General features: G+C 42.4%; 1 protein-coding gene across 1 annotated transcript in view; it reads left to right on the forward strand.

Moving 5' to 3' along the window:
• The first annotated feature begins 835 nt into the window (after nt 1-835).
• The window catches only part of LOC139560101 (vasoactive intestinal polypeptide receptor 2-like), a 44,380-nt gene continuing 21,512 nt past the window's right edge, over nt 836-23,703 (forward strand). The window contains exons 1-3 of the mRNA XM_071376607.1: nt 836-1,350; nt 21,122-21,227; nt 23,179-23,292. Of these exons, the coding sequence (XP_071232708.1) occupies nt 1,300-1,350; nt 21,122-21,227; nt 23,179-23,292 (271 nt within the window). The 5' untranslated portion in view covers nt 836-1,299. The remainder of the gene's footprint in view (nt 1,351-21,121; nt 21,228-23,178; nt 23,293-23,703) is intronic.

Consider the following 23,703-nt stretch of genomic DNA (forward strand, 5'->3'; position numbering starts at 1 on the left):
AAACAAATATGACTGACAGGGTTCAAACAAGGCTATTCTGCACATCAGAAGAGCACATTAGCCTGCTAAACCAAAGCCTATAGCCAATGCAACTCTTCAGGTATCAAATAAGGTTACTCATCATGCAAACAAGTAACCAGGAAGAAGTGATTTGTGACCATGTGATGAGTAACTTTGCCTAATGTTGAGTAACTTTGCCAGGGACCAGACAAATTGCATTAGCTCCCCAAGCTAAATTGCCTAGGTTTTGGCTTGGCAGGCTAAAATGTTCTTCTGGTGTACAGCACACCAGGTTTGAAACATGTCAGTTACACTAGTCTAAAATCAATGCACATAGGATGCATTACCTCATGGTGGTGTCCTGTTGCTCTCTGGTTAAGGCCTCCAGGAAGCAATTTAAATAAACGTTTAAAATAAAAAGAGAAAATGCTAAATTGGGCAATTTGAAAATGAAAATAGCCATTTTCCATTTCACTTTGCAAATTCTTTTTACCATTTTCTGTTAACCATTTGCCATTTTCTGTTTTCCATTTCCCATTTTAATTTAGAATTTCCATGAACCATTTCCAATATTAAATTAGCCATTTTAAAATTTATTTTTAACATTAGAATTTCATTGTGTCATGAATCATACATACTGATATGAACATATAAATGCATTTATAATTTTACATTTCAATTGAGCATTTAAGCATTTTCGTAATGGCACGGATCACCCTCCATACTAACACGGTAATAGCATAACATGTGCTCCAATAGGTCAATATAATTCACGGGTTTTTTGACTTGCGTAACAGCACAGAGCTGGCTTCAGTCATTTCAAAGTTCATAAGGAGAAAGCATCCCTCCACGGACGCCAGTGCTGCTGTAGCCTACCAGCACACAATTGTCCCGTACGTGCAGATGGTACTCTGGTTCGATGGCTTCAGGGAAACGGAATTTCTGCATTTGAGCCTCAGTTCGGTGATTCGGGACTTAGTAAAGCTTTCAATGTAATATTTGACACGGCTGCTGCAGACCTGTGACTTCTTCCCAAAGACCAGACGAAGTGCCAAGTGATGCCAAAACATTGCGCGCGGCCAAACCAAGCAGTGCGTGTTTCTCTCTTTATCAAGTATTTGGATTTGACAAATCAAAGCCTTTCAAGGTTCATTCCTTCAACTAACTTCATAGTTGGTTTTAATTATCTTTAACCTGGAATATTGGATTTTTTTCTTCTTCATAAAAACCCTTTTAGTCACTTGAATGGGATTGTGACCTCTCGTCAATGAAGTCCGGCAGGCGACCAATGAATTAAATATGAGAAGTTTGATTGTTTTTATTCTGTCTTTATCAACGTGTCTGTCAGTGGTAAGTACTACAACAGTACTTTTACTGTATATTTCGTTTTGTGTTAGGCCTATCCCCCGGTGCGGCAGGGTAGTCTAGTGGTTAGAGCGTTGGACTAGTAAACTAAAGGTTGAAAGTTTGAATCCCCGAGCTGACAAGGTACAAATCTGTCGTTCTGCCGCTGAACAGGCAGTTAACCCACTGTTCCTAGGCCGTCATTGAAAAAAAGAATTTGTTCTTAATATTAACTGACTTGCCTAGTTAAATAAAGGTTAAAAAAATGCATGATGATAAAATGTGCACAAGGATGAAGCTTTCTATTGCTTGAAAATATAAACTAACAAATGTGTGGCATTACGATGGATGGATTTGGTAAGAAGAGGTTTTTGTCCATATAGGGTAGCCTAGGGTACAATGTTCTACTTGTTTACTCTCATTTATTACACCAATTTGCTCTCTGCAGTTTACAGAAGTTGAACTCTTGATTTAAGCATGCAGCATTTTTCACAGTCAAAGAGATATGGTATAAACACAGGCAGATGTAGGATCTTAATTTGAGCCAGTTTGCTACAGCAGGAAAATAATCCTGCAGCAACAGAACATTTTAATTATTATGTGGAGTCTAATTAATATAAATTTTTATAGGGGTTGATATATTTTTCTTAAGAGAAAATCAAGTAAAAAATGTCAGTGGACATTCCAAACGTCAGAAGTTTTTTTAAACCTCAAATAGACTACAACTTTTACAATTCCTGCACTGCAGGAAAGTTCTACAACAGGGTGATCACATTAAGATCCTACAGCTGTAGCAGTAATGAATAGGCTTGTGCTATTCAAAGCATCAAGATCTCATTTTGCCATGAATCTGTCATTGGAGTGCTCTTTACAGGGCAAATGATAGTCTAGGTAATTTCATATTTCCGCTAAATAGCATCCTCATCATCCTCCCCTCACGGGATGCTCTGAATTTACCCATTGCTGTGCTTATGTTGCCTGTGCCCCCAATGTGTGGCAGAGTAAATGGGACACAGGTGTGAATGGATGCCTGGTCCTATAGTGCATATAATAAGCTTATACCCATCAGAACAAGATATAACAACTGTTCGGTGTGAGCTATGATGCAGTGGATTCTGATGTAATGATTTGACTCGTGAGAGTGAAATACAGCTATTTTTAACCATATTCTGCAACAACGTGGAAAGTAGAACCCAAACAGATTCTATATGCAACTCTATGATAGAATGCCTTTCACACAGGATGTTGTTAACCTCTGAAAAATTTGTTAAATAGGACAGTCTGACTCTACTGTCTGCATAGTCTTACAGACTTTTATAGGTATAGACTTCGATTTTTACATTGTTTGGAGGCACAAATAATATGGGTCACCTGAAACGCTCCAGACTATGTCTATCTCAGAGGAGTTACCCAGGAAAGGGCTGAAAATAGCCCATATTAATATATGTAGCCTTAGAAATAAGGTTAAAGAAATCAATAACTTGCTAACATTAGATAACATTTATATATTAGCCATTTCTGAGACTTAGATAATTCGTTTGATGATACAACAGTATCAATACAAGGATATAACATCTATAGAAGAGACAGGAATGCTTATTGGGGAGGTGTTGCTCTATATGTTCAGAGCCATATCCCTTTAATGCTTAGAAAGATCTCACGTCAAGTGTTATTGAAGTGCTGTGGTTGCAGGTTCACCTGCCTCATCTAAAGCCTATTATTTTGGGGTGTTGCTATAGGCCACCAAGTGCTAACAGTCAGTATCTAAGTAATGTGTGTGAAATGCTTGATAGTATATATGATGCAAACACAGATGTTTACTCTTGGGGACCTGAATATCTGTCCACTCAAGAGGAAGCGTTTCACAGTAACCATAATCTGGTTCAGGTTATTAATCAACCTACCATGGTGTTTACAGACACTACAGGGACAAGATCATCCACATGTATTGATTACATTTTTACTAATACTGTAGAACTTTGTTCTAGAGCTGTATAAGCCAAGCCATTAAAAAAGCCATATGCAACCTATGTTGTGATAATTGCATTGTTTGCTCTATAACCATAAATTCATACGCCACCGTGAATACAATAAGGCCATGACAACAAAAAGACAACAGTCACACAGTGGCCGAATAAATTCAACTACACGTTTGTTTATTTCATCACAAAACCGGAAAGCCTCATCTGTCCGCTGAAGTCCACAAAGCAAATATTGCATTCAAACAGGTATATGGTCAAGCAAGTTAATGTTTTCGACAGTTTACTAAACAACTACTGATTTAGAACCAAGGAGTTACTGCAAGTCAGCACAAAGACAACAGGAGCGCTGCCTCCGCTATTCCAGCACCATTTCAACTTAATCATTTAAACATCAAATCAACAAGGCTATATATGTTTAGTTTAATACACTGAAAACAAACTTAAAGATACAACAAAACTATTTAGTCCAATCAATGTTGCTAATTATCATGCTTCTGATAGGCTAATTGACATCAATTGATTCAATTGGAGGTGTACCTGTGGATATATTTCAAGGCCTACCTTCAAACTCAGTGCCTCTTTGCTTGACATCATGGGAAAATCAAAAGAAATCAGCCAAGACCTCAGAAAACCAATTGTAGACCGCCACAAGGCTGGTTCATCCTTGGGAGCAATTTCCAAATGCCTGAAGGTACCACGTTCATCTGTACAAACAATAGTACGCAAGTATAAACTCCATGAGACCACGCAGCCGTCATACCGCTCAGGGAGGAGACGCGTTCTGTCTCCTAGAGATGAATGTACTTTGGTGCAAAAAGTGCAAATCAATCCCAGAACAACAGCAAAGGACCCTGTGAAGATGCTGGAGGAAACGGGTACAAAAGTATCTACATCCACAGGTAAACGAGTCCTATATCGACATAACCTGAAAGGCCGCTCAGCAAGGAACTGCTCCAAAACAGTTTGCAACTGCACATGGGGACAAAGACCGTACTTTTTGGAGAAATATCCTCTGGTCTGATGAAACAAAAATAGAACTGTTTGGTCATAATGACCATCATTATTGTTGGAGGAAAAAGGGGGACGCTTGCAAGCCGAAGAACACCATTCCAACCGTGAAGCACGGGGGTGGCAGCATCATGTTGTGGGGGTGCTTTGCTGCAGGAGGGACTGGTGCACTGCACAAAATAGATGGCATCATGAAGATGGAAAATGATGTGGATATATTGAAGCAACATCTCAAGACATCAGTCAGGAAGTTAAAGCTTGGTTGCAAATGGGTCTTCCAAGTGGACAATGACCCCAAGCGTACTTCCAAAGTTGTGACAAAATGGCTTAAAGACAACAGAGTCAAGGTATTGGAATGGCCATCACAAAGCCCTGACCTAAATCCTGTAGAAAATTTGTGTGCAGAACTGAAAAAGCATGTGCGAGCAAGGAGTCCTACAAACCTGACTCGGTTACACCAGCTCTGTCAGGAGGAATGGGCCAAAATTCACCCAACTAATTGTGAGAAGCTTGTGGAAGGCTACCCAAAATGTTTGACCCAAGTTAAACAAAGGCAATGCTACCAAATACTAATTGAGTGTATGTAAACCTCTGACCCACTGGGAATGTGATGAAAGAAATAAAAGCTGAAATAAATCATTCTCTCTACTATTATTCTGACATTTCACATTCTTAAAATAAAGTGGTGATCCTAACGGACATAAAATGGAATTTTTACTTGGATTAAATGTCAGGAATTGTGAAAAACTGAGTTTAAATGTATTTGGCTAAGGTGTATGTAAACCTCCGACTTCAACTGTATGTATGTCTGTGTGTGGGTGTGTTCGCCCTCAAGTAAAGCAAAAAATGTTGACTCACCCTACAGTATTTGTAGACTAGTTCAACGTCAATGCCATCCTCCTCTCTTCATGTTGGCAAAATGGTCTATGGCTCTGTCCAGTGGAGATTTTAGTATGTAAATCTTTGTGGGGCAAACTAAAACATTTTTAGATGCATGCCAGCAAAGCCACTACACAACACAACATTAACAATACATTTTTTGGAGGATAATGGTGAAAAAAAACGGTGCCCATAAACTGTTAGGGCCTACATAAAGCTGTCCCAACAGCAGAGTCCCAACAACCGTCCCAACACCTTACCACCGCAACACATGGCTATCAGCGTAGCCTTGTCTGGCAGTGAAACAGTTCATTCAGCCTCATTTACTGCCTTTAAAAAAAACATAGCTAATATGGCTGACTTGTTTAAACAAATGTGGTTCCTATTGACAATTGAGATGTACAAACTATGACATAACAGGACGTTGAGCGGATAAGAGGCAATCCGTATTTTCGATTAAGACATGAGCTAGGACAGACGTAGTCAATATAACTATTTGTTCAGCACTTTTGAAATGCACAGTGATAGAATGGGCTGTTCTTCCAGTATTCTCCCTGTACACCAAGTCAGAACCACAGGATAACTAAAGGGGGCATATAAGCAGACAATGAAAGCTCTTACAATATTTGATGATGACATTTCTCTAAAACAGGCTATAGGCTACATGTGTACCACCAAGTCAGAACAGTAGGCTAAATGATGAGGGGAAAAGGGACTGAATTATTAGGGTGAGGCACATGGGCTACTAACAGCTTACTATACAACATACACTTAGTATTACTTTCTAAGCTACATTATACATATCTCCCTGGCATATTACATGCATCAGCATACAATATATTTTTGGACTCACATTGTTTTGCTGTGCTCACTTCAACAGGAAGGTGACACAGTGGTAATTTGAGGGCAAGTTTTGTCATCAAACTTTGACATCAAAGTCTGTCATTCTCTGGATTTATTGTGCTTTCAAGACAACTGGGAACAACAACAAAAAAACAATGTCGAATTATGATGTTAGTAATCTTCAGGTCGGAGCTCTAGACTTGGAATTCTTTCAAAACTTATTTTCCCAGTCGGAGCTCGTTTTTTGTTGTTGTCTTGAACTCACTAAAGTCTGAGATTTCCCAGTTCCGAGTTTCCAGTTGTTTTGAATGTGGCAGAAGTCATGCTGGATTGAAAGCGTGGCCAATGTTGAAAGTTTATCCTTTTTAAGCTTGGAAAAGAGACCCTTAAACCCAGACATGGACCACACATGCACTCCACTGAATAGATGTCCTTTAGATGTTTCTTAAACTTGATTGGAGTTCACCTGTGGTAAATTCAGCTGATTGGACATGATTTGGAAATGCACACACTTGTCTATATAAGGTCCCACAGTTGACAGTGCATGTCAGAGCAAAAACAAAGCCATGAGGTTGAAGGAATTGTCCGTAGAGCTCCAAGACAGGATTGTGTCAAGGCACAGATCTGGGGAAGGGTACTCAAACATTTCTGCAGCATCGAAGGTCCCCAAGAACACAGTGGCCTCCATCATTCTTTAATGGAAGACATTTGGAACCATCAAGACCCTTTCTAGAGCTGGCCACCTGGCCAAACTGAGCAATCGGGGAGAAGGGCCTTGGTCAGGGAGGTGACCAAGAACCCAATGGTCACTCTGACAGAGCTCTAGAGTTCCTTTGTGGAGATGGGAGAACCATCTCTGCAGCACTCCACCAATCAGGCCTTTATGATAGAGTGGCCAGATGGAAGCCACTCCTCAGTAAAAGGCACATGATAGCCCGCTTGGAGTTTGCCAAAAGGCACCTAAAGACTCCCAGACCATGAGAAACACAATTCTCTGGTCTGATGAAACCAAGATTGAACTATTTGGCCTGAATGCCAAGTGTCACGCCTGGAGGAAACCTGGCACCATCCCTATGGTGGTGGCAGCATCATGCTCTGAGGATGTTTTTCAGCGGCATGGACTGGGAGACTAGTCAGGATCAAGGCAAAGATGAACAGAGCAAAGTACAGAGAGATCCTTAATGAAAACCTGCTCCATAGCGCTCAGGACCTCAGACTGGGGCAAGGTTTTACCTTCCAACAGGACAATGACCCTAAGCACACAGCTAGGACAATGCAGGAGTGGCTTCGGGACAAGTCTCTGAATATCCTTGAGTGGCCCAGCCAGACCCCAGACTTGAACCTGATCTATCTCTGGAGATACCTGAAAATAGCTTTGCAGCAACACTCCCCATCCAACCTGACAGTGCTTGAGAGGATCTGCAGAGAAAAATGGGTGAAACTCCCAAAATACAGGTGCGCCAAGCTTGTAGCGTCATACCCAAGGTATTATACCCGAGGCTGTAATCGCTACCAAAGGTGCTTCAACAAAGTACTGAGTAAAGGGTCTGAATACTTACGTGAATGTGATATTTTTTTATTTATACTAAAAATCAGTTTTTGCTTTGTCATTGTGGGGTATTGTGTGTAGATTGAGAGATAAAAAAAATGTTTTTAGAATAAAGCTGTAACGTAACAAAATGTGGAAAAGTCAAAGGGTCTGAATACTTTCCGAAGGCACTGTATTTAACGTAATTTGATGTCATTTTATCTGTGGCCAATGACTTTGAGGCTTCTTGGATGGGCACTTCTAATGTAACTCCATGGCAGCACCCAAGGGGTTTGAATTTTTGAGCTCTCCCCATAGATTTGGCGGTGACGTAATGTCCTCATGAGTGACAGACCACTGAGCCAATCACGGCGCAACTAGAGAACATTACCAACCCATACACTCAATATTTTCCTCTGGCTGCCCCACTCCCACGGAAAGCACTGAGCTAGGCTGAAACGGCAGCATTTTGGAGTTGCCTTACTCAAGAAAATACAGCTTTTTTAACTCAATTATTTTCTTTTTTTCATTGTTTGCAAACTGATATGTGACACGTATTAATGCAAAAATAACATGCAAAACATGCTAAACAGGTGGGCTCTACCCCACCTGCCCTGAATGGCGGGTCGCCACTGGCTCTGTCAAACAGTACACTTTTAGTTTTTGTTGTCATAGCTAAAATGCTTGCTAGCCTGACTTCCTTGCATGGGCAACAATGAACCAGCTATGTTAGATAGCTAGCTAGCTAGCTAGCTAGCTAGTTTATGTGAGCCAACCAGGCTACATCTAGGCTACGTATTGAACTTCAATCATCTCAGGCCAGTGGCACAACATATTTAGTTAAAGGTAGATCAGAATCGGCATTGGCCTGTACAGAGAATTAAGTCAAAAACACAAGTTAAAATCCCAATCTCCATCCATGGCTTAGGAAAGGGACGATTTGGCAGGCTAGCTACTGTAGGACATCAACACAAGCAGACCAGAAACTTTTTTCTGAAAATGACGTTTTGCAAAGGAAGTCATTTGATTGGTCTGAAGCCAAATCCAAACTGGCCTCCCTTGGGGGGTGTTTTGCTGCACCAGCACAACTCACAGTTGAGTTAAGCTAATTATTTTATAAAATGCTTTTTCAAGGGGAGCCAAATGCTTGCTGGCATCAATCAATCAAATGCTACGGCTGCAAAAAGTTATACTCTTTTGGTCCAGACAGTATCAGATACATGGGTTCCCATACTGAGACAGACGGGCGCTGTTTCCCTTGCTCAGATGATTTCAGCCACTTGCGAATTGACGGAATATTATGAAAACAGAGAGATACTAAGAGAAATTAATTATAATTGTATTTATTTATTGGTGAAATATTTGGGGAAGCCTGGCTTCCCTTGGCATCCATGAATACACAACACTGCCCGGAAATCAAAAGTTACAAAAGCTGTGCCTAGAATAGTGTATAAGAGATCATACAGAATATTTTGCTGTGACTCTTATGTGGATGATGTTAAAAATATTTGTTGGTCTGATGTGATTAATAAGGAGCATCCAGAAGCTTTACTTGATGAATTTATTAAATTGCTTCTTCCAATTATTGATAAACATGGACCTGTTAAGAAACGGACTGTTAGAACAGTTACGGCTCCATGGATTGATGAGGAATTGAAAAACTATATGGTTGAAAGAGTTGGGGCAAAGGAATCTGGCTGCACATCTGACTGGCTGACTTAATGCAAGTTGAGAAATTATGTGACTAAACTCAACAAAAAGAAGAAGAAACGGTATTATGTATTAAGCCAAGATCAATGATATAATGAATGATGGAAAAAAACTTTGGAGTACTTTAAATTTAAATTATGGGCAGAAAGACGAATTCAACTCAATCTTTAATCGAATCAGATGGCTTATTAATCACAAAACCATTTGATGTTGCCAATTATTTTAATGATTACTTCATTGGCAAAGTGGGCAAAATTAGGCAGGAAATGCCAACAATGAACAGTGAGCCATCATACTCATGCATAAAAAAATGAATAATGAACAAAAAGCATTGCACGTTGGAATTTTGTAAAGTTAGTGTGGGAGAGGTGGAAAAATTATTGATATTGATCAATAATGACAAACCTCCTGGCATTGACAACTTGGATGGTAGCTGACTCTATAGCCACTCCTATCTGTCATATCAAAGCCTAGAGGAATGTCTTTGTCCTCAGGCCTGGAGGGAAGCCAAAGTCATTTACTGGTTCTAACACTGGCCTGTGTGTCCATGTATGCTGATGATTCAACCATATGCATGTCAGAAACCACAGTTAATGAAGTCACTGAAACCCTTAACAAGGAGGTGCAGTCAGTTTTGGAATGGGTGGCCAGTAATAAACTGGTCCTGAACATGGTCCAGCATTGTATTTGCTACAAATCATTCCCTAAGCTCTAGACCTCAGCTGAATCTGGTAATGAATGGTGTGGCTGTTGAACAAGTTGAGGAGACTAAATTACTTGGTGTTACCTTATATTGTAAACTGCCATGGTAAAAACATATAGATTCAATAGTTGTAACGATGGGGAGAGGTCTGTCCATAGAGTTACTGTTATGCAGATGAATGAGGACCCAAAAGCGACGTAATAGTAACAGAGTCTTTATTCCAGTATAAAACAAATAATGATTCTCCTGGATATAAATCAATGGTAATCCAAAACAGGAAACTGAAATCCTCTCGTCAATAGAGAGGAACGACTGGAGACGCGACCACAGACTGCAGGTCGCTTCAGGAAGGCACAGACCGTAGCTGACATAGACACCTGCTCACACGCAGCATCTGAAGAAGGCAAAAGAACACGACAGGGCGGAACAAGGACACAGAAACTGCAAACATCAAACAAGAATCCGACAAGGACAGGAGCGGAAAACAGAGGGAGAAATAGGGACTCTAATCAGAGGGCAAAATAGGGGACAGGTGTGAAAGAGTAAATGAGGTCGTAGGGAGAATGAGAAACAGCTGGGAGCATGAACGGAACGATAGAGAGAGAGAAAGAGAAAGAACCTAATAAGACCAGCAGAGGGAAGCACAGGGACAAGACATGATCAAAGACAACATGACAGTACCCCCCCACTCACCGAGCGCCTCCTGGCGCACTCGAGGAGGAACCCTGGCGGCAACGAAGGAAATCATCGATCAACGAACGGTCCAGCACGTCCCGAGATGGAACCCAACTCCTCTCCTCAGGACCGTAACCCTCCCAATCCACTAAGTACTGGTGACCACGTCCCCGAGAACGCATGTCCATGATCTTCCGTACCTTGTAAATAGGAGCGCCCTCGACAAGGACGGGGGGGGGGGGGGGAAAGACGAAAGGGGGCGCGAAGAAAAGGCTTAACACAAGAGACATGGAAAAAAGGGTGGACGCGACGAAGATGTCGCGGAAGAAGCAGTCGCACAGCGACAGGATTGACGACCTGAGAGACACGGAACGGACCAATGAACCGCGGAGTCAACTTGCGAGAAGCTGTCGTAAGAGGAAGGTTACGAGTGGAAAGCCACACTCTCTGACCGCGACAATACCTAGGACTCTTAATCCTACGTTTATTGGCGGCTCTCACAGTCTGCGCCCTGTAACGGCAAAGTGCAGACCTGACCCTCCTCCAGGTGCGCTCACAACGTTGGACAAAAGCCTGAGCGGAGGGGACGCTGGACTCGGCGAGCTGGGACGAGAACAGAGGAGGCTGGTAGCCAAGACTACTCTGAAACGGGGACAGCCCGGTAGCAGACGAAGGAAGCGAGTTGTGAGCGTACTCAGCCCAGGGGAGCTGTTCTGCCCAAGACGCAGGGTTTCGAAACGAAAGGCTGCGTAAAATGCGACCAATCGACTGATTGGCCCTTTCTGCTTGACCGTTAGACTGGGGATGAAACCCGGAAGAGAGACTGACGGAAGCACCAATCAAACGACAGAACTCCCTCCAAAACTGTGACGTGAATTGCGGACCTCTGTCTGAAACGGCGTCTAACGGGAGGCCATGAATTCTGAACACATTCTCAATGATGATTTGTGCCGTCTCCTTAGCGGAAGGAAGCTTAGCGAGGGGAATGAAATGTGCCGCCTTAGAGAACCTATCGATAACCGTAAGAATCACAGTCTTCCCCGCAGACGAAGGCAGACCGGTAATAAAGTCTAAGGCGATGTGAGACCATGGTCGAGAAGGAATGGGAAGCGGTCTGAGACGACCGGCAGGAGGAGAGTTACCTGACTTAGTCTGCGCGCAGTCCGAACAAGCAGCCACGAAACGACGCGTGTCCCGCTCCTGAGTAGGCCACCAAAACCGCTGGCGAATAGAAGCAAGCGTACCCCGAACGCCGGGGTGGCCAGCTAACTTGGCAGAGTGAGCCCACTGAAGAACAGCCAGACGAGTAGAGACAGGAACGAACAGAAGGTTACTAGGACAAGCGCGCGGCGACGCAGTGTGAGTGAGTGCTTGCTTTACCTGTCTCTCAATTCCCCAGACAGTCAACCCGACAACACGCCCTTCAGGGAGAATCCCCTCGGGGTCGGTAGAAGCCACAGAAGAACTAAAGAGACGGGATAAGGCATCAGGCTTGGTGTTCTTATTTCCCGGACGATAGGAAATCACGAACTCGAAACGAGCGAAAAACAACGACCAACGAGCTTGACGTGCATTAAGTCGTTTGGCCGAACGGATGTACTCAAGGTTCTTATGGTCAGTCCAAACGACAAAAGGGACGGTCGCCCCCTCCAACCACTGTCGCCATTCGCCTATGGCTAAGCGGATGGCGAGCAGTTCGCGGTTACCCACATCATAGTTGCGTTCCGATGGCGACAGGCGATGAGAAAAGTAAGCGCAAGGATGGACCTTATCGTCAGACTGGAAGCGCTGAGACAGAATGGCTCCCACGCCCACCTCTGAAGCGTCAACCTCGACAATGAATTGTTTAGTGACGTCAGGAGTAACAAGGATAGGAGCGGATGTAAAACGCTTCTTGAGGAGATCAAAAGCTCCCTGGGCGGAACCGGACCACTTAAAGCAAGTCTTGACAGAAGTCAGAGCGGTGAGAGGGGCAGCCACTTGACCGAAATTACGAATGAAACGCCGATAGAAATTAGCGAAACCGAGAAAACGCTGCAACTCGACACGTGACTTAGGGACGGGCCAATCGCTGACAGCCTGGACCTTAGCGGGATCCATCTGAATGCCTTCAGCGGAAATAACAGAACCGAGAAAAGTGACAGAGGAGACATGAAAGGCGCACTTCTCAGCCTTCACGTAGAGACAATTCTCTAAAAGGCGCTGGAGTACACGTCGAACGTGCTGAACATGAATCTCGAGTGACGGTGAAAAAATCAGGATATCGTCAAGGTAAACGAAAACAAAAATGTTCAGCATGTCTCTCAGTACATCATTAACTAATGCCTGAAAGACAGCTGGAGCATTAGCGAGACCGAACGGCAGAACCCGGTATTCAAAATGCCCTAACGGAGTGTTAAACGCCGTTTTCCACTCGTCCCCCTCTCTGATGCGTACGAGATGGTAAGCGTTACGAAGGTCCAACTTAGTAAAGCACCTGGCTCCCTGCAAAATCTCGAAGGCTGACGACATAAGGGGAAGCGGATAACGATTCTTAACCGTTATGTCATTCAGCCCTCGATAATCCACGCAGGGGCGCAGAGTACCGTCCTTCTTCTTAACAAAGAAAAATCCCGCTCCGGCGGGAGAGGAAGAAGGCACCACGGTACCGGCGTCGAGAGAAACAGACAGATAATCCTCGAGAGCCTTACGTTCGGGAGCCGACAGAGTATAGTCTACCCCGAGGGGGAGTGGTCCCCGGAAGGAGATCAATACAACAATCATACGACCGGTGAGGAGGAAGGGAGCTGGCTCTGGACCGACTGAAGACCGTGCGCAGATCATGATATTCCTCCGGCACTCCTGTCAAATCACCAGGTTCCTCCTGAGTAGAGGGGACAGAAGACACAGGAGGGATAGCAGACATTAAACACTTCACATGACAAGAAACGTTCCAGGATAGAATAGAATTACTAGACCAATTAATAGAAGGATTATGACATACTAGCCAGGGATGACCCAAAACAACAGGTGTAAAAGGTGAACGAAAAATCAAAAAGGAAATGGTCTCACTGTGGTTACCAGATACTGTGAGGGTTAAAGGTAGTGTCTCACATCTGATACTGGGGAGAAGACTACCATCTAAGGCGAACATGGGCGTGGGCTTCCCTAACTGTCTGAGGGGAATGTCATGTTTCCGAGCCCATGCTTCGTCCATAAAACAACCCTCAGCCCCTGAGTCTATCAAGGCACTGCAGGAAGCAGCCGAACCGGTCCAGCGTAGATGGACCGACAAGGTAGTACAGGATCTTGATGGAGAGACCTGAGTAGTAGCGCTCACCAGTAGCCCTCCGCTTACTGATGAGCTCTGGCTTTTACTGGACATGACATGACAAAATGTCCAGCAGAACCGCAATAGAGGCAAAGGCGGTTGGTGATTCTCCGTTCCCTCTCCTTAGTCGAGATGCGAATACCTCCCAGCTGCATGGGCTCAGTCTCTGAGCCGGTGGGAGGAGATGGTTGAGATGCGGAGAGGGGAAACACCGTTAACGCGAGCTCTCTTTCACGAGCTCGGTGACGAAGATCTACCCGTCGTTCTATGCGGATGGCGAGTGCAATCAAAGAGTCCACGCTGGAAGGAACCTCCCGGGAGAGAATCTCATCCTTAACCTCAGCGTGGAGTCCCTCCAGAAAACGAGCGAGCAACGCCGGCTCGTTCCAGTCACTGGATGCAGCCAGAGTGCGAAACTCTATAGAGTAATCCGTTATGGATCGATCACCTTGACATAGGGAAGCCAGGGCCCTGGAAGCCTCCTTCCCAAAAACTGAACGATCAAAAACCCGTATCATCTCCTCTCTAAAGTTCTGATAAACGTTAGAACACTCAGCCCTAGCCTCCCAGATAGCTGTGCCCCACTCCCGAGCCCGACCAGTAAGGAGTGATATGACGTAAGCGATCCGAGCTCTCTCTCTTGAGTATGTGTTGGGCTGGAGAGAGAACACAATATCACACTGGGTGAGAAAGGAGCGACACTCAGTGGGCTGCCCAGAGTAACATGGTGGGTTATTAACCCTAGGTTCCGGAGACTCGGAAGACCAGGAAGTAGCTGGTGGCACGAGACGAAGACTCTGAAACTGTCCTGACAGGTCGGAGACCTGAGTGGCCAGGGTCTCAACGGCATGACGAGCAGCAGACAATTCCTGCTCGTGTCTGCCGAGCATTGCTCCCTGGAACTTGACGGCAGTGTTGAGAGAATCCGTAGTCGCTGGGTCCATCTTGGTCGGATTCTTCTGTTATGCAGATGAATGAGGACCCAAAAGCGACGTAATAGTAACAGAGTCTTTATTCCAGTATAAAACAAATAATGATTCTCCTGGATATAAATCAATGGTAATCCAAAACAGGAAACTGAAATCCTCTCGTCAATAGAGAGGAACGACTGGAGACGCGACCACAGACTGCAGGTCGCTTCAGGAAGGCACAGACCGTAGCTGACATAGACACCTGCTCACACGCAGCATCTGAAGAAGGCAAAAGAACACGACAGGGCGGAACAAGGACACAGAAACTGCAAACATCAAACAAGAATCCGACAAGGACAGGAGCGGAAAACAGAGGGAGAAATAGGGACTCTAATCAGAGGGCAAAATAGGGGACAGGTGTGAAAGAGTAAATGAGGTCGTAGGGAGAATGAGAAACAGCTGGGAGCATGAACGGAACGATAGAGAGAGAGAAAGAGAAAGAACCTAATAAGACCAGCAGAGGGAAGCACAGGGACAAGACATGATCAAAGACAACATGACAGTTACTCTTCTTTTTTGACACCACACTCCAAAAGCAAGTCCTGCAGGCTCTAGTTTTGTCTTATCTTGATTATTGTCATGTCATGTGATCAAGTGCTGCAAAGAAAGACCTAATTAAGCTGCAGCTGGCCCAGAACAGAGCGGCAGGTCTTGCTCTTCATTGTAATCATAATATAAATACTATGCATGCTAGGCTCTCTTGGCTAAGAGTTGAGGAGAGACTGACTCCATCGCTTCTTCTTTTTATAAGAAACATTAATGTGCTGAAATATAAAAATTGTTTGCATAGTCAACTTACACACAGCTCTGACACACACTTACCCCACCAGACATGCCACCAGGGGTCTTTTCACAGTCCCCAAATCCAGAACAAATTCAAGAAAGTGTACATTATTATATAGAGCTATTATTGCAATGAACTTCCTTCCATCTCATATTGCTCAAATAAACATCAAACCTAGTTTCAAAAAACAGATTCTCCCGTATTTGACCTAGATATTGTGTGTATGTATAGATATGTGTGCCATTTTTAAATTATATGTAGTTCTGTCCTTGAGCTGTTCTTGTCTATTAATGTTCTGTATTATGTTATGTTTCATGTTTATTAATTGGTCTTTTCATGAATCAGAGTAGCTCTGAAAAAGATCTGATGTGAAAAGACCAATTAGTGGAAAAAATATCAGAATTGGGCTGGCTGTGTAAACACAGCCTATGTGCCCCAGCCTAATCACTGTTGGTTTGTTATGGTGCAATTAGCGCAACATGGGAAAGAAACTGTACTGTATCATGAAAGTGCTAGAGGACTTTTTGCCAGGGCACATTAATGAACCCCTTCTCTCAAAATAGGTTGAATATTTGATGTGTAATAACTTTTCTTCTCCATCAACCAGATGTGAGCAGAGCAGAGTGAATAATCATTCATTTATCCCATATTAATATGGGTTATAGAGATTCAACAATTTCAGTAGCTACTGAGAATTTTGACGAGTGGGACTGTCTGAAATACATTGAATTCAATATATTTGATACATTGAATTCAATAAATGTAATGACTAAGCAGGAACAAACTTGAGGAAAGTTTCAGAACCTCTAGATAAGAGATGGAGTCTGTCTAGCTATACATATTTTGTGTGTACAGCCCATCTGTATACAGTAGAGTAATGTCTTAGAAATACTTAAGCACTGTATGTTGAGCCAAGTATGGAAGCTCTTGATAAGCTCTTGGGCTCCCGAGTTGCACAGCGGTCTAAGGCACTGCATCTCAGTGCAAGAGGTGTCACTACAGTCACTGGTTCAAATCCAGGCTGTATCACATCCAGCTGTGACTGTGAGTCCCATAGGGTGGCGCACAATTGGTCTGGGGTAGGCTGTCATTGTAAATAATATTTTTTTCTTAACTACTTGCCTCGTTAAATAAAGGTTAAATAAAATGTATAATATAGGCTGTCTATACAGTAGGTATTAATGTTTAATACAACGCAGTGCTTCCTTTGTAATACATGAAAAGAAGGACATATGGTACTGTACAGAAATACCTATCTGAGCATAATTTGTATGCACTGTCTGTAGGCATCTACAGAGACTGTTGCCAAAACAGATGTGGTAATAGGCCTTCTCTTTTCATTTCCAAGTGGACTCTTTTCAGGTCATTAGCAAAAGCTCATAATTATCTTGTAACTCAATCAACAGATCAAGATCAACAGCTGCCTCATATGCGCAATTAACCTGTATATGACATTGAAGTGGTTGCTTATTGCAATGATATGTTCTTGACTCCCAAGTATAAAGTACATTGGATCCGTCACACACAAAGTTATTCTGTCTCATTCAATAGTCAGTTGATGAGAGGGATTTTTTTCAGGAAAACAGCTAACTTCCTGCATTTCAAGACAATTTATGTTGAAAAAAAATTCAGTTTTATAATGCTATTCTACACTTTTTGCTGTGATTCAGAGAGAAAAATGGTCTGTTTTATCACTCATCTCATGCATTGTTCATATTTTGCCATGAGGCTGAGAAAATTTAGAATTTTTTAAGCTAGTTTCCTGCGATTATAGTTAATTTGCTATCATATTGCTACCTGAGGGTCCCCGACCTCCATGAGGCCCACAACCCCCGAAAAAACATTTGGTTGGCAGACCCCTGGAGGTAGAGGCACGTGATCTGCGAGCCTGTTTGTTAATCTGGCCCTGAAAATAGTAAGGTCTAGACACTGCCTTTCATCAAATTATAACAGATTGAATACGGTATGTGGGTAGTGGGTTAGTGGGTTAGTGACCACCCATACGTAAAATGCATGCATGACTGTAAGTCGCTTTGGATAAAAGCGTCTACTAAATGGCATATATTATTATATATTATATACCAGTCTTGGGTTCACAAGTCCATCTGGTTATAGACAGATATAAACCGTTTTAAACAGGATCACTGGACACTGATTTATCTGTTAGGGGAAAGAGGTAAATATTAGGGTTTTATTTGATATTATTGTATGGAACATATTATGCTGCAATTCGATTCATAACAATATTGGATAAAGGATAATCAAATAAAAAGCTACAGAGGCTTACTGTGTGTCCCCAGTGTTTGTGTTTTTAACATTAGTTACAAAATCAGCTGTGGGATACACAGTAGTAATATTAGAAGTTTAGGCTTTCACATTTTAGCCTGAAAGTCTGCGTTGAGTTGCATTTACTAAGATATATTACATTTGGAATGTATCTACTCTGCATCTCCTTTCTCTGACAGAATACTATAAATTAATCATAGCAATATCCTACAACACCAATGGCCTTTCAATGAATATGTCTGTCTGCCACAATTTGGTTTAGCAAAGAAGCGTTTAAAAAATAAATTTGGTTTTGCAAAAAATAGATAGGATTGCTGCATTAACATAACTAAGGCCACACACATTAGTAGTGACAGCCGAGTTGACGCTGGGTGAAACCAGTAATTAGTGGTTGAGTGCTGAGTGCAGCCTCATTTAAAAGGCCCTTTAGCATGCTAGGAGTGAGTCACTAACTCTCACAGAGATGCATGCCCCAGCCACTGACCTGGCAATCTCTTCCATTTTGGGCAACGCTGTGAGAGTCCCAAGTCAGAGTGATTATTTCTGCTCACACGAGACCGCATACTCACGAAAGGTAGCAGTGTCCTCAGTGCCCATCCTAGCTAGCCAGGGGAAACATTCTGTTTAAAATGACGACACTGATTTTAAGGTTTCTCTCGGCCTGAAGGGAGAGGAGAGAAAGGAGATGTGCGTCCCAAATGACATCCTATTCCCTTTGTAGTGCACTACTTTTGGTCAGGGCCCTTAAGGCTCTGGGCAAAAGTAGTGCACTATGTAGGGAATAGGGTACCATTTGGGACACGATCAGAAGGACCAGTTGCCAGTCAGTTCCACAGTGCGATGTAGTTTCTTTGGATGCGTTTTGGACTGTCAGTGTAGATACAGTAGGTGTGTTTGCCTTAACAGAGGCCAGGGGTCATATCAGTCATTATTTGTGTCCCAAATGGACCCATATTCCCCATATACTGTACTATCAAAAGTAGTGCACTATGTTGGGTATAAGGTGCCATTTGGGATAAAGCATTAAGGGCCCATTGACCCAGTGCGAGTTCTCTTCCGCTTGGTGCCCCTGATTGTTTGTTAACGCTTCTGTAGCCTTTTTATAGACATTGCTGCCTGATGCCGTACTGTGTGTGTGTGTTCCCCCTGAGGCACGCTCTCTGTGTCATACTGTGTGGCTCTCACCCTTTCTGACACATGCCACTTGTTTCTCCTGGCAGGGATTGGGTGTGTTTAGCAGAAAAAGACTAACGGGAAACAAAAGTTGATTCTGACATACAGTTTGTTTTCAAGCCACTCTCTTCCTGCAGCACACTGACCAGTTTGACTATTATGTTCTTCACACTCAGTCCATCATCACCTTTGTATTGCACTTGACTCCTCCTGAAGAGACTAACATGTCGGTAACATACTTACACACTCTCTCACATAGACGTCTGAGACCCTTAGGGATCTATGGAATGTATACAGTTCCCATTTAGGGTGCTGAAGGTGTGTCACGTTCTGACCATAGTTCTTTTGTGTTTTCTTTGTTTTAGTGTGGTCAGGGCGTGAGTTGGGTGGGTTATCTATATATTGTGTTTCTATGTTGGGTTTGTTGTTTGGCCTAATATGGTTCTCAATCAGAGGCAGGTGTTTGTCATTGTCTCTGATTGGGAACCATATTTAGGTGGCTTGTTTTGTGTTGGGTTTTGTGGGTGGTTGTCTTCTGTCTTTGTGTTCATTGCACCAGATAGGACTGTTTCGGTTAGATTCACTTTTATTATTTTGTTTGTGTCTTGTTCAGTTGATTATTATTAAAACATGGACACTAACTACGCTGCGTCTTGGTCCGATCCCTGCTACACCTCCTCTTCAGACGAAGAGGAGGAAATCTGCCGTTACAAGGTGTTTGTCGAGGAATTCTCTACTACACTATGTTCCATAACCACCAACCTACACAGAATATTTAGAGTGCAAATTCATGACGTGTAAATACATTGGTTATTATTTTTTATCCCCTTCTTTCTCAGAATTTCAATTACGATCTTGTCTCATCGCTGAAACTCCCCAACAGGCTCGGGGTCGAGTCATGCGTCCCCCGAAACATGACCCGCCAATACACATTCTTTAACACCAGCCCGTTTAACCCGGAAGCCAGCTGCACCAATGTGTCTGAGGAAACACCGTTCAACTGACGACACAAACCCTCCCCTAACACGGATGACGCTGGGTCAATTTTGAGCCGCCCTATGGGACTCCAGGTCACGGCCGGTTGTGATACAGCCTGGGATCAAACCCGGGTCTGTAGACCGCTACGCCACTCAGGAGGCCATTATGTTGGTTATTCTATCCATCTCTCCATTTACTTTATTTTTTATTTAACCTTTATTTACTCATGGAAAAAATCACATCCATTTGATTATATCTGTAATATAATGGGAATCTTTCCTCTCCAGTAAACCTACTCATTATTTTATTAATTTATTCCCTGTCTCAACTTCGCATATAGTTAGGAAGGTGGAAATTCAGTGCTCAGATGCCATGATTTTTTAAACAATTTAAAACAAGATACAGTGTCAAAGCATCTTAAACATGATAGCTGATGCTGTAGATCAGGGATCATCCACTAGATTCAGCCGCGGGCCGAGTGGATGGTCAGGGGGGCCGGAATATAATTACAAATCATTTGTAGACCGCAAGTAGCCCAAACAGATATAATATTTGACTGAAACATAATCATTTCAAACCTTGCTTACATTGTATACAATCACGAAATCTCTCTCTATTATACGTCGGAACACTTTGGAACAGATTCCCAAAATGAAAATCACTTGGAGCTGATTTGATGACATTTTTACAGTCTTTTATGCCCCCGGACAGATTTGTCCCACAGCACGCCAGTTAGATTAATGTCTTGTTCACTGGTCTTTGCTTGCCATTCTGCAGCCTATAAGATACGATGTCCTTTGAATAATTCATTGAATTCACAATATGAATGTGCATGAATGTAATCACTGTACACCTTTCTTTCTACTACACAACTGACCAATTAAAATACTAACATCTAAGGATGAGTTAATTCAAGTTAATCAAACATTGAATTTCTTTTTAATTAGGTGAGTGGAAGACATCCAACATGTAACTTCCTTCTGGAGCTTGAGAAAGACCAGGAGGAATGTCTTGTGAAGCTGAGGGAACAAGAATCTTCAAATGCCTCCAAAGGTGACACCATCACGGCATATTTTGATTTCACATTTATCTCCTCATCTGACAGTTAAGATAAACCGTGGCTTGTGAATAGATTTCCGAATATTCTGGGATTGGAAACAGACTGCATATTTTGGTGAATGGTGCAAGATTATTTTTATGAAACTTTTAAAAGAATATGTGAAATCTCATCTTTTCAAGTGCCTTTGAAAGTAATGGAAAGTGAATCCCATGTGCTACTCCCCAATGCCTCTGTCAAATGAAATGAAGACTCAATAGTTTCTTAGTCCAGATTAGCATCACAACTCAGATTGTGACCACAAACTTTGATGTATTGTCACTTTCCATTCAAATCTGAATAGCTTGCACTTTAACTATCTTGAAGTAAATGTTGAACATGTTGAAGGTTCTACAACTCATGCCTATGATCATTCTACAAAACGTTATGCCTGCAAGCCCCACCATGCTGCCGACTTACTATGTTGAAACTTTACTGTGAGTTATAGCCAAGGCTGTGCTACATAAATTAAACTAATTGGGTAGAGAAATAATGTTAATTGTCAAGGGAATTAGTGTACGTTATCAAAGACAATACACTCAGTCTTTGGCTATCTTTCTGAGTCCCGACACAAAAACAATGTGTATATTTCTGGGCTTGTGTTTGTGTAATATTAATTTAATATTCGCTGTCTAGCAGACACCTTATCCAAAGCGAATGGATGGCCCCAGCGGGAATCGAAGCCACAACCCTGACGTTGCTAGCGCCGTACTCTTACCAATTAAGTCAACTGTGCTTCGAAAGCATAGAGAGCATCCAGGTCAACATTAAAGGGAGCAGGGTTTTCATGCATCAGTTGCCCTAGGCTAATATGATTATGAAACATTTAGCATTAAAAAATCGGTGTTTGTTAGCGCCAGTAAACACTGTGGGTGGCAATATGCTCAACATTTTTATCTTATAGTGTGGTACTGCACTGCCATTGTCATACACTGTATCACAGATATGGAGATACCAAAAAGCAGGAGCTGCACTTGAAATAATATCACCAGAGCCCTATGCACGATAAATGGAATAGGGTGCCATTTGAGACACTGAGAGACACATATTATACTACTAAGAGAGTGCAGAGATACTCATGTGGGTCACATCGTGAATATGTATTTTTTTGTCCGTTTTTCACAATGTGTTTTAATGTCATTAATTCTATCTGATGTTAATAGCTTTCTTTTTATAGAGCTAGCTATGTTATTTACAGATGGAGGCTTTCTCTTCTGTCTCTCTATCTCTGGAAGGGAGCGAGCTATGTTTTACTGGGCTAAGGCTAAGCGCTCGATTTTTACAACTAAGATGTGGCAAGTGACACTTTGCTTCTTGAATGTCCAATATCTTGAAAACTTGACTGCTGACATGCAAAACATTTTGGGACTGTATCAAAAGTGGACTAATGAAAAAAACACATAAATATCGTATTTTGTGGACTTTTCCTTTGTATGCCATTTTCCTTTGTACACCCTTTTGTTTAATTAATAACAAAATATTTCAGGAGTCAAGTTTCAGAGAAAGGCTTTCTCAGCCTTGGCCATCCTCCTGACATTGGTGAGACAAATAGATTCACACATTTAGCCACTTCACCCCCACACGGAGAGTCTATCATAGAGTTTCATAGTACCAGTAGCCTAATGGACTATCATTCATTCTGAAAGAGCCTATTGCACTGTATGCTGTGCATACACTATGTATGTGAGGCATTTATCATATTCAATACTGCTACAGTATGATGCTATCCATAATGAACAACTTGTAGGGTGAGGGTATGGTCTTGAATCCCCTATGGCAAAGTAGATTTGCTTTGGGAAATTGTTGCATGAGGTAGGCAACTACAAATTTCACAAAGATGAGACAAACAAACAACTGTCTTGAATCGTTGTATTAATATTAAAACTCTGCTGTCTAATCTCTTGACAGGAGCGGGATGCAAAGCTATCTGGGATAACATAGCATGTTGGGGCCGTGCAGAGGTTGGAGAGACAGTATCTAGAGAATGCCCCAGAGTGCTCAAGACATTCTTTGGCAGAAATGGTACAGTATTGTAGCCTATAGTTTTCTTCATATATGAATTCCAATTTCAATATCAATGTCAAAGTCACATTTCTGGGTGGATTTCTGTAAGTGTTGTGTCCCACATCATGCAAATGTTAGAGATGTTTGAGATTTTCCTCAAGCAATGTTCTCATATTGTCTGTAATGACTACAGCTCAGTAGCGGCGCGTGAGTAAAATCACCGGGGAAGCCAAGCCAGAAAAAAAGCCATATTACAACATACAGTACCAGTCAAAAGTTTGGACACCTACTCATTCCAGGGTTTTTCTTTATTTCTACTATTTTCTACATTGTAGAATAATAGTGAAGACATCAAAACTATGTAATAACACATATGGAATCATGTAGTAACTAAAAAATATATTTTATATTTGAGAATCTTCAAAGTAG

The sequence above is a fragment of the Salvelinus alpinus genome, chromosome 30, assembly GCF_045679555.1.
Source record: "Salvelinus alpinus chromosome 30, SLU_Salpinus.1, whole genome shotgun sequence".
Classification (NCBI taxonomy): Eukaryota; Metazoa; Chordata; class Actinopteri; order Salmoniformes; family Salmonidae; genus Salvelinus; species Salvelinus alpinus.